This window comes from Sturnus vulgaris, chromosome 26 (assembly GCF_052056855.1).
Source record: "Sturnus vulgaris isolate bStuVul1 chromosome 26, bStuVul1.hap1, whole genome shotgun sequence".
In the NCBI taxonomy this organism is placed as follows: domain Eukaryota; kingdom Metazoa; phylum Chordata; class Aves; order Passeriformes; family Sturnidae; genus Sturnus; species Sturnus vulgaris.
Genome location: NC_142268.1, coordinates 192,113 through 205,282, shown reverse-complemented (window position 1 = coordinate 205,282; position 13,170 = coordinate 192,113). Strand labels below are relative to the sequence as shown.

General features: G+C 51.6%; 1 protein-coding gene across 2 annotated transcripts; it reads right to left on the bottom strand.

The window, feature by feature from the left end:
• Positions 1-1,333: 1,333 nt before the first annotated feature.
• SUGP1 (SURP and G-patch domain containing 1) lies at positions 1,334-13,112 on the bottom strand. 2 transcript variants are annotated; one of them, XM_088179262.1, is made up of 14 exons: positions 12,961-13,112; positions 11,709-11,880; positions 11,130-11,233; positions 10,490-10,708; positions 9,551-9,674; positions 8,997-9,100; positions 8,027-8,150; positions 7,041-7,600; positions 6,097-6,203; positions 5,764-5,941; positions 4,682-4,788; positions 3,828-3,973; positions 2,971-3,100; positions 1,334-2,021 (listed from the first exon to the last, which is right to left on the bottom strand). In XM_088179262.1, the coding sequence occupies exons 1-14, from the start codon at positions 12,983-12,985 to the stop codon at positions 1,995-1,997; spliced, it is 2,127 nt and encodes a 708-aa protein (XP_088035388.1). In that variant the 5' UTR covers positions 12,986-13,112; the 3' UTR covers positions 1,334-1,994. The 2 variants fall into 2 exon arrangements, with proteins under 2 accessions (XP_088035388.1, XP_088035389.1); XM_088179263.1 differs by having other exon boundaries at positions 8,027-8,138.
• Between the last annotated feature and the right edge of the window lie 58 nt (positions 13,113-13,170).

The window sequence follows — 13,170 nt, the reverse complement described above, 5'->3', positions numbered from 1 at the left end:
CACCGGGACACGGGCGGGGACACCGGGCGGGGACAGGGGGACACGGAGGGACAGAGGGATCGGGAGCGGCCGCTCCGAGCGGCCCCGCGCATCCCGCTGGAAACCCGGAATTCCCGAACCTTTATCCCGAATTTTAGGGAAGGATTGAAGGGATAGGCTGCTGAAAACCCGGAATTCCCGAATCTTTATCCCGAATTTTAGTGGGGATTGAAGGGATCGGGATCGGCAGCTCCAAGGGCTCCGCATCCCGCTGGAAACCCGGAATTCCCGAGATTCCTTAAAGCCCGAGATTCCCGAACTTTATCCCAGATTTCAGTGAGAATCGAAGGAAATTCGGAATTCCCAGCCCTTGAGCAGCAGCCCAGGGTTTGGAATGGGTTGAAATAAATTCCAGAGGAATTCAGAACTTCCCGAGGCTCCGCCTTTTCCCGGAACCCCGAATCCCTCGGGAATGCGGCCCCGGGCACCCTTTGGCCTTTTCCCGTTCCTCAGGAATTTTCCCGGCTGGATTTTGCCCTGGGATTGTCCCGGGAGCAGCCGGGACACGCCCGGGAATAAACCTCGGAAATAAAGCAGGGACTGAGATTAAAAAATATGGGATTTTTGGGGTGATTCCATGGGAAAACTTCCCAGTTTTTCCCAGGGAATCTCGCACTTGGAAGGAGCGGGAGAGGAGGGGCGGGAAATCCAGGCTGGGGTGGGGAAATGAGAGAAGAAAGAGGGGAAAAGAAGGGCAAAAGAAAAGAGAAAAAAAGAAAAGGAAAAAAGAACGGAAAAAAGAAGAAAAAGAAGAAAAAAAGAAGAAAAAAAAAGAAGGAAAAAAAGGAGAAAGAATAAAAAAGGGGGAAAACAAAGGAAAAAAGGAAAAAACCCGGAATCCTTTATTCCAGAATCCCCTGGAATAAAAGCGATTTTCCAAACCCCTCCAGGATCCCAAAATTCCCTTCCTTAAATCCCGGGGAGCTCCAGGCTCGGAATTCCCAGGAAAAACAGGATCCAGGAGTGACCTCAGTCCCTGGAGAGCTGCCAGGATTTTTAATCAGCATTTCCCAATTTTCCCAAAATTCCTGGATGAACCACGTGCCCCTCCCCGACCTTGGAATGGTTTTAATTAAAAATCAAACCCTTGACTCCATGATTTAAAGAAATTAATTAAGAATCACATCAAGTATCAAAAAAAAAAAAGAAAAAAGAAAAAAAAAGGGATAAAATTCACCTTTTTTTTCGCCCTGAAAATCATTGGAAAACCGAGTTCCAGGGCGGCCTCTCACCCTAAAAAAAATTAAAAAATCCCTTTCCCCCCCCCCCCAAAATCCCAAGGATTAAACCTAAGGAACAAACAAACTTGATTTTATTTACAGAACTCCGTGAAGAAAATTTGCATTTCCAGAGGTTTTTTGTCTTTTTGTTTCGTTTTTTTTGTCCTTTTTAGGACAATAAAATCCAACTGGATTTTTCCAAAGCGTGGTGCTGGAATTTTTTTTTTTTTTTTGGTTGGATTTTTCCAAAAGTGTGGCTTTGGAATTTTGGGTCTTCATCATCCCAAAGCACAGGAGGTTCCCTGGGAAGGGAACAAATCCCCCCCTGGATCCATAAAATCCTGGAATTCCCAACGGATCCGCTCATCCAGAGGCAAAACTGGAGGCACTGGTTCCCCGAAATTCCTTCAAATCTCTTGGATTTGGGATTCCAAGATAAAATCAAGGAATAAAATCCCCCACCCTCCCCCACTCCTGGAGCAGCACAAGATTTGCCATTCCCAAAAATCCCAAATTCCTTGGAATTGGGATCCCCTTGGGGGAGATTTTTTGGGGCTGCTCCAAATCCTCCTCGTGTGTCCCAAAAATAATAAAAAAAAAAGCTGGGAAAGCTTTTCCATGGGGGGAAAGAGGAGCTGTGATTCCAAAAAAAGCTGGATAATATTGGGGAAAAAAGAGATGGATGATGAAGTTTGGGATAAGAATTCCCAGGAAATCTGGTGGGAAAAGCCTTCCTCAGTAGTAAGGTCGTCGTGGGTTGTTCTGTAGGGAGAAAAAAAAAAAAAAAAGGAAAAATCATCAGGATTGGGAATTTCATCCCAAAAATCAGCATCTGGATTCTCTGGGAAAGCCACTGGATTGTGACTTTTTTTCCTTTTTTTTTTTTTTTTCCCCCAAAAAAAATTTCGGCTGGAAAGGGAAAATCCAAGCTTGTTTTTGCCCCCTGGAAAATGGTAATTCCAAAGGAATCCCGGGATTCATGGAGAATCTTCCCTTGGCAGGGGTTTAATTGGGATAAAGCCGGGAATAAAATCGGGATTGGAATGAAAAAAAAAAGAAATGGGAAAGAGAATTCTGCATCCAGGGAATTCTGGGAGGATGATCCAGGATGAGGAGAGAATCCAAGAGGAATTTTCCAATTCCAATTCCAATGGATCCATCCCTGCCCCATTCCTGGGACTCTCCCGTATCACCAGCTCCATCCCATTCCCATTCCCAGCTCCACTGGGATCCCATCCCATCCCATCCCATCCCATCCCCATTATCCCGTTATCCCGTACCAGCGGGTTGGGCCGGAAGCGGTATGCCAGCATCATCCGTTTCCGGAAGGCCCCGTACCCACTGACCCCGTTACCCTGTTATCCCGTGTTCCCATTCCCATTATCCCATTCCCGTTATCCCATTCCCGTTATCCCGTTATCCCGTTATCCCGTTATCCCGTACCAGCGGATTAGGCCGGAAGCGGTATGCCAGCATCATCCGTTTCCGGAAGGCCCCGTGCCCGCTGACCCCGTTATCCCGTGTTCCCATTCCCGTTATCCCATTCCCGTTATCCCATTATCCCATTATCCCGTTATCCCGTACCAGTGGATTAGGCCGGAAGCGGTATGCCAGCATCATCCGTTTCCGGAAGGCCCCGTGCCCGCTGACCCTGTTATCCCGTTATCCCATTCCCGTTATCCCATTATCCCATTATCCCGTTATCCCGTACCAGGGGGTTGGGCCGGAAGCGGTATGCCAGCATCATCCGTTTCCGGAAGGCCTCGTACTCGTCGTCCTCCTTGCTCAGCTCCGCCGGGCGCTCGATGCCGAACCCGGCCCCGTCCATGGCCGTGGTGCCCCTGGGGAAACCCGGGAATCAGACACGCCCTGCGCCCCGGAAACTCCCAACAAAATCTTCTGGATCTCCTTCCCAAATCTGGGAATTCCCGTGGGAATTGTCCTCAAAACGCTCCCAGATCTCCTTCCCAAATCCAGGAATTCCCACTGGAATTGTCGCCCCTGAAATTTTCCTGCCTCTCCTTCCCAAATTCCCAAGGTTTGGGTGGAAGCAAAGATTGGTTTCACTTCCCAAATCCCTGGGAATTTGGATGGAAGCTGATCCACCTAAAAAAAAAAATAAAATCTTTGGAATACCCAAAGTGGGACCAAATCCCAACATTTCTGGCCATGGAATGAAGCCAAGACTTTGTAGGATCACACAGAGCTGGAATATCCTCCCCTGGATGGGGCTTTTAAAAATATTCCCATGATTTTATGACTCCAAGGAGAACCAGCACTCCCAGGAATTCCTGGATTTTAAAGATTTAATCCTGGGAGAGGGGAGGTGCAGACAGGAATTCTTGGAGCTGCACTTCCCTGTGGAAATCTGGGGTTGGAAATTCAGGATTTGGGGGCTCGAACAATTCCAGCTACAGCCACAAATTCAGGAGAAAATTCCCTGAAAAAATCAGGAATTTTTTCCCAGGCCGAGTTTTCCATGCTCAGGTGAGGAATCCCAGCCAGGCTGCGATTCCAGCAGGAATTCCTGGGGAAAAAAAAAAAGGAATAATCCACAGGAGCACTCACTTGCTGACAGGATTTTTAATTCCCTGTCCATCGGATCCCAATCCCTCTCCTTCCTTCCATCCCATTTTCATCAGCATTTGGTATCCAATGTTTTCCACAGTCAGCTTGAATTCCTTGTACTCGGAATAATCTGGCTCCCGGCCCTCCTGCAGCAGGAAAAATGGGAATTTTTTTATTCCATGGATCACAGGAGAACAGGGAAAAGCAGCTCCACCCCTCTCCCCAAACTGGGATTTTGGGAAAATTCCCTGAGGAGAGAAGGAAGCTCCAGCAACAGCTCTGGAATTTCAGGATGGAATTCCCTGGATCCAGCCTCAGATCCTTTTTTTTTTTTTTTTTTTTTTTTTTGAGGTTGAATCCCAGGGAATGTCAGGCTCTGTGTTGGAAAACAGGGATGAGGCAGCTCCCAGGAATTCCAGGGTTTGGGAAGGACTGGAAGGTGCTGGAGTTGTTTTAGGGGTTTGCACCTCCCTAAAATCAGCTGGAGAAAAATTCCCATTTTTTCCCAGCTGGGTGCCCACTGAGGAATCCAGTGGGAGGTTTGTCTGGAATTCCAGAAAAATCCCAGATTGTGGAATTCCAGAATGGAGAAAGACCTTAAAGCCCATCCAGCCCCATGGGCAGGGACACTTCCCAAAATCCCAGGATGATCCAAACTTTCCCTGGACACCTCCAGGGACGGAACCCTTTGGGAATTCCACCCCATTCCCTCCCAGGGAAGGAATTTTTCCCAAATATTTCCCCATTTCCGTGCAAGAGTGGGAATCTGATCCCTTTTTCCACCCCCCCCCCCCGGAGAAATTCCCAGCTGTGGGATGAGCCTGGAGCATTCCCAGAATCCCAGAATTCCTCACCTTGAGTGCCTTGAAGGTCTCCATGAATTTTTCCAGCTCGTCAGGAGGGAGGAAGTCCCCGATGAAATGTTTCCCTCGGCCCATCTGGGTCAGCTGCTCCGCCCACTCTGGAAAAGCAGGAACAACACCCAGCTCATGGAGAATCCTTTGGGATTTGTGCAGCATTCCAGGGATTTGTGGAGCACAAAAACTCCCAGGAATTCCCAGTGGGATCCTCACACAAAACCATGGAATGGACCATGGAGAACACAAAGGTCGTGGAGAATCCTTTTGGGATTTCTGGAGCACAAAAACTCCCAGGAATTCCCAGTGGGATCCTCACAGAAAACCATGGAATGAGCCATGGAGAATACTGAGGTCATGGAGAATCCTTCTGGGATTTGTGCAGCATTCCAGGGATTCCTGGGGGATTCTGGAGCACAAAACCTCCCAGGAAGCCCCAGTGAGGCGAGATGGGATTGTCCCTGCAGCTCCCATTCCAGCAGGACAGGATGGAATTCCCCCTCTGGAATTGACCCCAACACTCCGGAATGCTCCAACCCCAGCCCATCCCGGCTTTGTCCATCTCCATGGTGCTCCCAGGGATGGAATTCCTCTTCTGGAATACTCTGGGATGGAATTCCCTGTCTGGAATTCCCCAGTCCCCACTCACCCCGGGTTTTGTCCATCTCCATGGTGCTCCCAGGTGCCCATCCCATAGGATAGGGATGGAATTCCCCCCCAGAATGTTCTGGAATGGAACCTACCCCGGGTTTTGTCCATCTCCATGGTGCTCCCATGTTCCCAGCCCATAGGATAGGGATGGAATTTTCCCTCTGGAATGCCCCAATCCCCACTCACCCCGGGTTTTGTCCATCTCCATGGTACTCCCAGGTGCCCATCCCATAGGATAGGGATGGAATTCCCCCTCTGGAATGCCCCATTCCCCACTCACCCCGGGTTTTGTCCATCTCCATGGTGCTCCCAGGGATGGAATTCCCCCTCTGGAATGCCCCATTCCCCACTCACCCCGGGTTTTGTCCATCTCCATGGTGCTCCCAGGGATACAATTCCCCCTCTGGAATGCCCCAATCCCCACTCACCCCGGGTTTTGTCCATCTCCATGCGGCGCAGGCGGTGCTCCCACGTGCCCAGCTCGCTGTCCACCTCCTCGTCGCTGTCGTAGCCGTGCTGGTGCTGCTGCAGCGCCCGCTCCCACAGCAGCTGCATCTCCTGCATCGCCCGCTTGTGCTTCATGATCATGTCATACATCTGCTGCATCTGGGGGAGAACGGGGGAAACGGGGTCAGAACGGGGCAAAAACGGGAAAAATGGGGGAAAAATGGGAAAAAACGGGGTCAGAATGGGGGAAAAATGGGAAAAAACGGAGTCAGAATGGGGGAAAAATGGGAAAAAACGGGGTCTCAAGGACTCACCTCCTGCTGCTCCTTCAGCTGCTTCTTCTGGGCCTCGGAGAGCTCCGTGACCCCCACCAGCCCCACGGGTTTGCCCTTCTCATACCCCAGACCCTTCAGGTCCTGAACTGCAGGGAAAAAACAAAAAAAAAAAATCAACAGGGAAAAACCTTTGGGAAAATCTGGGAGATCAGGAAACAAAATCAAATCCCAGCTTGGGAAGGACCTTGAGGGTCATCCCATTCTTCCTTCCCTTATCCCAAACCTGGCTGTGGGTGATTCCAGGGATGGGGTGTTGCCATTCCCAGGAGATTTAGGGAATTTGAGAACTTTAGGATTTATCTGGAGGGGTTTGGGAGTCACAGGAGGGGAAGAAGCTCCTTCCTTGCCAGATCTGAGAATTCCTAAAACTCTGCTTTTAAAAATCCTGATCCCAGATTTTGTGTGGACACTCCCAGGACTCACAAAATCCATTCCAAAAATCCTTTTTTTCCATAGGAATTCCCTCCTCAGGTGAGGCCAAACCAACCCCAAAAAGTGGGAATTAATTATCCAGGACCCATTCCTGAATTCCCAGGACTCTCCACAGCAGCTTTATCCCAAAAGAAAAAAAAAAACAAAACAGGAAAATAAATCCAGGAGCAGGATAATGCTGCAATTCCCAAGGGAAATCCCAGTTTCAGGAAACTCCTCCCTCGGAATTCTTGTGGCTGTTGGATGAGATAAAACCTGGAATTGGATATTCCCAGGATGGAAGAGGTGATCCCAGGTTCAGAGAGGGATAAAAGGGAATAAGAGGGTGGAAAAAGGAAAAAAAAAAAAAAGGAATTCTGTTTGTAATTACTGTGAAGGGAAAGTAAAAAAAAATGGGATTGGCAGCAGGGATTCCTTGGGAAAATGGATCCATGTCCATCCGAGGAAATCAAAACCCACCCAAATTCCCAGGAAAAGCCAATCCCACTGACCTGAGAGGGGAGAGGGAGAATCCAGCTGTTGCACCAGCTGTGGCAGGGGCAGCTCCACCTTCTCCTCCTCGGGCCCCCAGCGACTCTTCCTCTTCTTTTTGGTGCTGCCCGGGGCGGGATTCGGGATCGGGGCGGGATTTGGGATCGGGGCGGGATTCGGGGTCAGCAGGGCGGGATTCGGGATGGCAGCCGGGTTTGGGATCGGGCTGGGATTTGGGATCGGGGTGGGATGATTTGGGGCCGGCTGATCCGGAGGGGAGGCGGAGGATGAGGATGGGGCGGGAGCGGCCGAGGGAATGGGAAGAGCATTGGGAATAACGGGAGAGGGAACGGGGAGAGCGGGAGGAGGCGGGATGGGAACGGGGAGAGGGGGGAAGCACAGCGGGGAGGGAGCGGCCTCGGGGCTGCCTTTGCGTTTGAGGCTGGATTCTCCGGGAAAAGGAGGATTCCCGGGAAAAGGGGGATTCCCGGGAAAAGGGGCGGCGCCGCGGGCCCTGCGGAACTCCTCGAGCTTCTGGCGGTAATAGCGGTGCCCTTGGCTGTGGGGCTCGTACAGGAACCTGCGAACAACGGGAGCCTCAGCCTGCAACTCCCAGAACATTCCCAGATCTCCAGCCCTACTCAGAGCTGGGATCCAGCACAGTTTTCCCAGGAATTTTCCGTCCTGCAATTCCCAGAGCATTCCCAGCTCTCCAGCTCCCTCCCGTGTATCCCTGCATCCAGTGAAACTCCCACTGGGATCAGGGAATGGTTTTGGTGCCACACAAACACAATTCCCTGGAGGAAAAACAGCCCCAAAAATCAGGAATTCCCTGTACCTGAAGGCAGGGTTTTCCCTGTGCTCTGTTCCCACCTCCGTCCAAAACCTGCATCCCAAATCTGAGCCCCTCAACTCTCACTGCTCCCAAACCTCACCCTGAGAATTCCCTGTGGATTCCCTGCGGATTCCCTGGAAAAGCAGCCCCGGAAGGAGGAGTTTCCCGCACCTGAAGGCAGGGTTGTCCCTGTTGTTCTGCAGGGCGATTTGCTCCACCTCGGGCCCCCCAGCGGCCACGAACTGCGCCAGCTTCTCGGCAGAGCTCCGCGTCTCCGCGTCGGCTGGGGGGGAAACTTTAGGCACGGATTAGTCCTGGGCCCAGCTCACCCCAGCCCAGCCTAACCCGGCCTAAGGACACCAGTGAGGCCTAAAGGCGGGTTTAAAGGGGAAGAAATTGTACAAAAACAGTTAAATAGCACAAAAGTTTTAGCTCAGACCCAAGTTTGGGAGCTGGGATGGGGCCTAAAGATCCCGGTGAGGCCTAAAGTTGGGTTTAAAGGGGAAGCAGTGGCACCAAACGAGTTAAACAGCACAAAAGCTTCAGGTTAAACCTGAGCTTGGGGATCAGGGATGGGAGAGATGACATAAAGCTGCTTTGAGTCCCCAAATCCCAAATTTTCCCAGTGCCAGGCACTTTCCCATAGGATTAAACGACCTGGAATTATCCACATTGAAGGATTTTGCCCCTGAATTACCCAGGAACAGCAGGAAATCCTTTGGAAAACTCCAAATTCCCATAATCCCATTTATTCTCCTCCCAGTGCACCCCTGGAAGTTGTTCCAGGGAAAAATCCCTCTGGAAAAACCCAAATCTCACCTGGAGAAAGGTTTGGATACTCCAATCCCCAAATTCTTATTTGGAACAAATCCAACAAAAACTGGGGGGGTAAAAAATCCCCTTTCCTTAAATGTTCTTAAATTTTCAGTGCTGGAGAATTATTTTGGAATATTTTTGACAACTGCAAGGAAAATCCCATTCAAAATCCCAGGAATATTTTGGGAATCCACATTTTTGGCACAAGGATTTGATTCTTCTTCCAGTTAGGAATTTTCTTTCCAGGCAATCAAAATTTCCGCCCCAAACAAATCCCAAATTTCCCTTGTGCTGTTCCCATTCCCCAGATTTTAGTGGGAATTACCTTTTTGGGAAGAGGCTGCCTGGGAGTTTTGATTTTCTTTCCTTATTTCTGCCACTTTCTTCCTGTAGTAAAGGAATTCCCTGCTGTTCTTATCATGCAAAAACCTGGAAAAAAGGGGGAAAAAAAGGAAAAATAATTATCCAAATATTTATATTCAGAGATAGGAAAAGCTCCAACTCCCACAGGGAATAATAGAGGAATTACTGAGAATGCACCTAAAAGGTGGAATTAGAATTTGGGAGTTTCAATTCAAGGATTTGCATCCAAATTTTTGTTGCTTGAAGGGAAATTAAGGAGGAATCCTCTGCCCACCAGTGCTGGGATTAAAAAAACTTTTCACCTCCTCAAATCCAAACTTTTCCTCCTCTGGGAAAAACAAAGAACTCAAAATTTTCCCTCTGAAATCCAAACCTTCTGTCCCCCTCAAATCCCAATTTTCCTCCCTCAGGGAACAACAACCACCCCAAACTTTTCCCCGTCCCAGGGAACACCCCCCAGACCCCATCCCTGCCCCTCTCCCTTTCCTGGCAGGAACAATCCCACCCCAAACTCACGAAAAAGCAGGATTGTCCTTGTAGTCCTCCATGGCGACCTTCTCGAGCTGGGGGCCGCCCTCAGCCACGAACCTGGCCAGCTTTTCCACCACCTGCCTGGTCTCCGAGTCCTCTGGGGGCAAAACTTTAAGGAGGCTGTCAGTACTTGGGGTTCAACTTCCCCCACAAACGGGAAACAGGGAATTACTGCCGAAAAGCACGGAGCAGACACATGGGAATATGGGAAGAGAAAGGATGAAATGGGGCAGGTAGTTGTAGAAAGGTGTTCACATCATCATTTTTGATTTTTCTGAGCTTTTTCCCCTTAGGGTCTAGGCTGAGGTGGGATTAAATATCATCCCATTCCCACGTTTTCTGTTGTCCCAACCTTTCCTTGGATGCTTCCAGGGATGGGGTGGCCACAGCTGCTCTGGGAATTCCAGCCCTGCCCCTCCTCACTCTCCTAGCCAGGAATTCCTTCCCAAAATCTCACCTAAATCCACCTTCCTTCAGTTTAAATCCATTCTCTGTGTCTTGGAATTCCTATCCCTTGTCCCAAATTCCTCTCCAGCTGTCCTGGAGCCCCTTTAGCCTCTGGAAGCAGCTCCAAGGTTTCCATGGAATTTCTCTGAACCCCACTCCATTCCCTGCTGGGGCTGAGGGAATCCTGCCCCACTGATCCCCTATCCCAGGATCTCAACCCCAATCCCAGAACCTGATTCCTACTCCACTCCCTGCTGGGACTGAGAGAATCCTGTCCCAAAATGATCCCTGTCCCAGGATAAATCCACCCAATTTCCCACTGGGACTGAGGGAATCCTATCCCAAACTGACCCCAAATCCCAGGACCTGACCCCCACCCCATTCCCTACTGGATCTGAAGGAATCCTGCCCCCACTGATCCCCAATCCTAGGATGGCCATTCCCAGCTCCAGCCCCAGAGCAGGAGCTGCCACTGACCTTTAATTTCCAGCCACTGCTCGTAATCCTCCTCCTCCTCCTCATCCGGGGCCTGGAAGACGCTGAGGCGGCTCAGGCCGGGGCTGGCTTTGGGCTGGGAGAGGCTCCGGGCCTGCAGCATCCGGCTCAGGGCCTGGCCCGGCCGCTTGCCCAGCAGCGCCGGCTTCTTCCCGGGGTTTGGGGCACTCCGGGAGTTGTTGGGGGCATTCGGGGCAGGTTCTGTGGAGAAAACAAAGAGAAATTATTCCTGGGAATCTTGGGTTTGGGTTGGGAAAGGCTCCAGGCCTGGAGCACTCAGCTCAGGGCCTGCTCCGGCTGCTTCTTCCCAAGGTTTGGGGCATTCCCTGGTTTTGGGGCAGTTTCTGAGGGGAGAATGAAAGGAAATTCTTCCCGGGAATCCTGGGGTTTGGGATGGAGCATTCCTGGAATTGTTGGGGACATTTGGGGCAGTTTCTGGGGAGAAAATAAAGAGAAATGATTCTTGGGAATCCCAAGTTTGGTGTGAGAACGGCTCTGGGTCTGCCCTGGCCGCTTCTTCCCAAGGTTTGGAGCTGGGCCATTCGGGGCAATTTCTGAGGGGAAAATGAAGGGAAATTATCCTTGGGAATTCTGGGCTTGGGCTGGGAAAGGAAGGACCTACCAGCATTGGATTTTTCCCTCTGGAGCTTCAGGAATTGCTGCAGGAAGCTCCCATCGTTCACAAACTTGTTGGACACGGAGGCCTCGTTCTCAGAGCCGTCATCACTGAGCGGGGACAGGAAAACAGGAGCTGGGATTTGGGATCTTCCCGGCCCTTCCCATGTGGGATTTGGCACAGGAAAAACTCCTGGAATTGGTCACTTTCCTCACCTACCACTAAATGCCCAAAAGTACCCCCAATCTCCTTCTTCCTTCATTAAAATTGGTATTTTCCTCCCTTTGCTCCACTAAAACTGGGATTTTCCTTCCCCGCCCTGTTAAAATTGAGATTTTTGCTACCTAATCCACCAAAGCCGGGATTCTCCTCCCTCTGCTCCCCCAAAACGGAGATTTTTCCTTCCTTGCTTCATTAAAATCAAGACTTTCCTCCTTCTGCCCCACCAAAACTGGGATTTTCCTTCCTTGCTCCGTTAAAATCAGGATTTTGCTCCCTCTGCCCCACCAACACCGGCATTTCCCCCCCCAGCTCCCCGTCCCAACCGCCCGGTTTTCCAGCGGCATTCCCGGGATTCCCTCGTACTCTCCGAGCAGCGGGAGCTGCGGGATGCTGAGGGAATTCTGCCGCGCCTGCTGCTCCAGCCGCGCCTCGATCTCCCGTTTTTTCTGCGCGATCAGCTCCTCCTGCTGCAGGATGTTCACGCTCGTCTTGGCCGACTTGGACTGGGACACGCCGAACCACCGGCTGGCCTTTCCTGGGGAAAAAGGTGGGGATGAGCACGGGAATTGTCGGGAATCGGGGACCGTTCCCTGAGGGAAAAAGGGCAGGAATTAGTATGGGAATTGTCAGGAATCGGGGACCGTTCCCTGAGGGGAAAAAGGGCAGGAATTAGCATGAGAATTGTCAGGAATCAGGGACACATTCCCTGAGGGGAAAAAGGCAGGAATTAACAGGGAGCATCCCAAATTCAGGAGCTCATTCCTTCAGGGAAAAGGGCAGGGAATTGTCAGGAATCGGGGACCATTCCCTGAGGGAAAAAGGCGGGAATTAAGAGGGATCAGCCCAAATCAAGGGTCACAATCCCTGAGGGAAAAAGGTGGGATTAGAGTAGGGACCTTCCCGAATTCCTTTAGGAACAGAAGGGAAATCAATGAGGAAACCATCCCAAATCAGAGCTCGCATTTCCCACGGGAAAAGAGGGGAGATTTACACGGGATCATCCCCGTCGCTCTCTCTGTAGAAAAGGGAAGGAATAAACTGTGGGATCATAACAAACTCAACTTCCCTACATTAAAGAGAAGAAAAAACATCAACAGTGGGGTCTCCACGAACCACCAGCTCAGCATTCCTATGGGAAAAAAAGAGAGGGAACGAACAGTTGAGTTTCCTGTGGGAAAAGGAGAGGAAAAATCAACAGTGGAGCCTCCCGGAACGACCGGATCTGCTTCCCTGTGGGAAAAGAGGAGGAAAAATGACGGGGAGACCACTCTGGACCCCAGGCTCGGCTTTGCTGAGAAAAGGGAGGGAAATTAACAGAGGAACCATCCCGATCCAGCAGCCCGGCTTCTCTGCGGGAAAATGAGCCCGGAATGAAGGCGGGGATCCATCCCGAACTCCCGGCTCGGCTTCGCTGATGGAAAAAAGGGGGGAATTTAATGGGGGAGCCTCCCCCAGCCCCCAACTATGCCGGCACACCCCTACCCCCGGTTCCCGGAGCTCCGCAGGTGGTAGGGCCGAGCCAGGGGATGGCAGCGAGGTGGGAGCAGCGGAGCAGAGCCCCGGGAGGGCCGGGGCAGGGCCGTGACCGGCGGGAGGCGCCCGGGCCGGGCCGTACCTGGCGCATCCCTATGGTTGTCCATTTTGGAGCCCCCGTCCCAGCGTGCCCCGCGCCGGGCGCGCCGCGCCGGGGCCTCGCCGCCGCAAGCGCCCCTGGGAGGTGTAGTCCCTCCTGGGGGCCATCGCACAGCTCTCGCCTCTCCTCCCTCCGCACCGAGCCCAGCTCCGGAGGCAGCCGAGCCACCCAGCTCTGGCGGCTCGGCCGCTA

Excerpts from the sequence above, each read along its gene's own strand:
- SUGP1 (XM_088179262.1), bottom strand. The coding sequence starts at position 12,985 with ATGGACAACCATAGGGATGCGCCAG. Across the intron at positions 11,881-12,960 it reads CAACCATAGGGATGCGCCAG|GAAAGGCCAGCCGGTGGTTC; the intron begins GTACGGCCCGGC and ends CTTTTTCCCCAG. Across the intron at positions 9,675-10,489 it reads GCAGTGGCTGGAAATTAAAG|TTTTGCCCCCAGAGGACTCG; the intron begins GTCAGTGGCAGC and ends GCCTCCTTAAAG.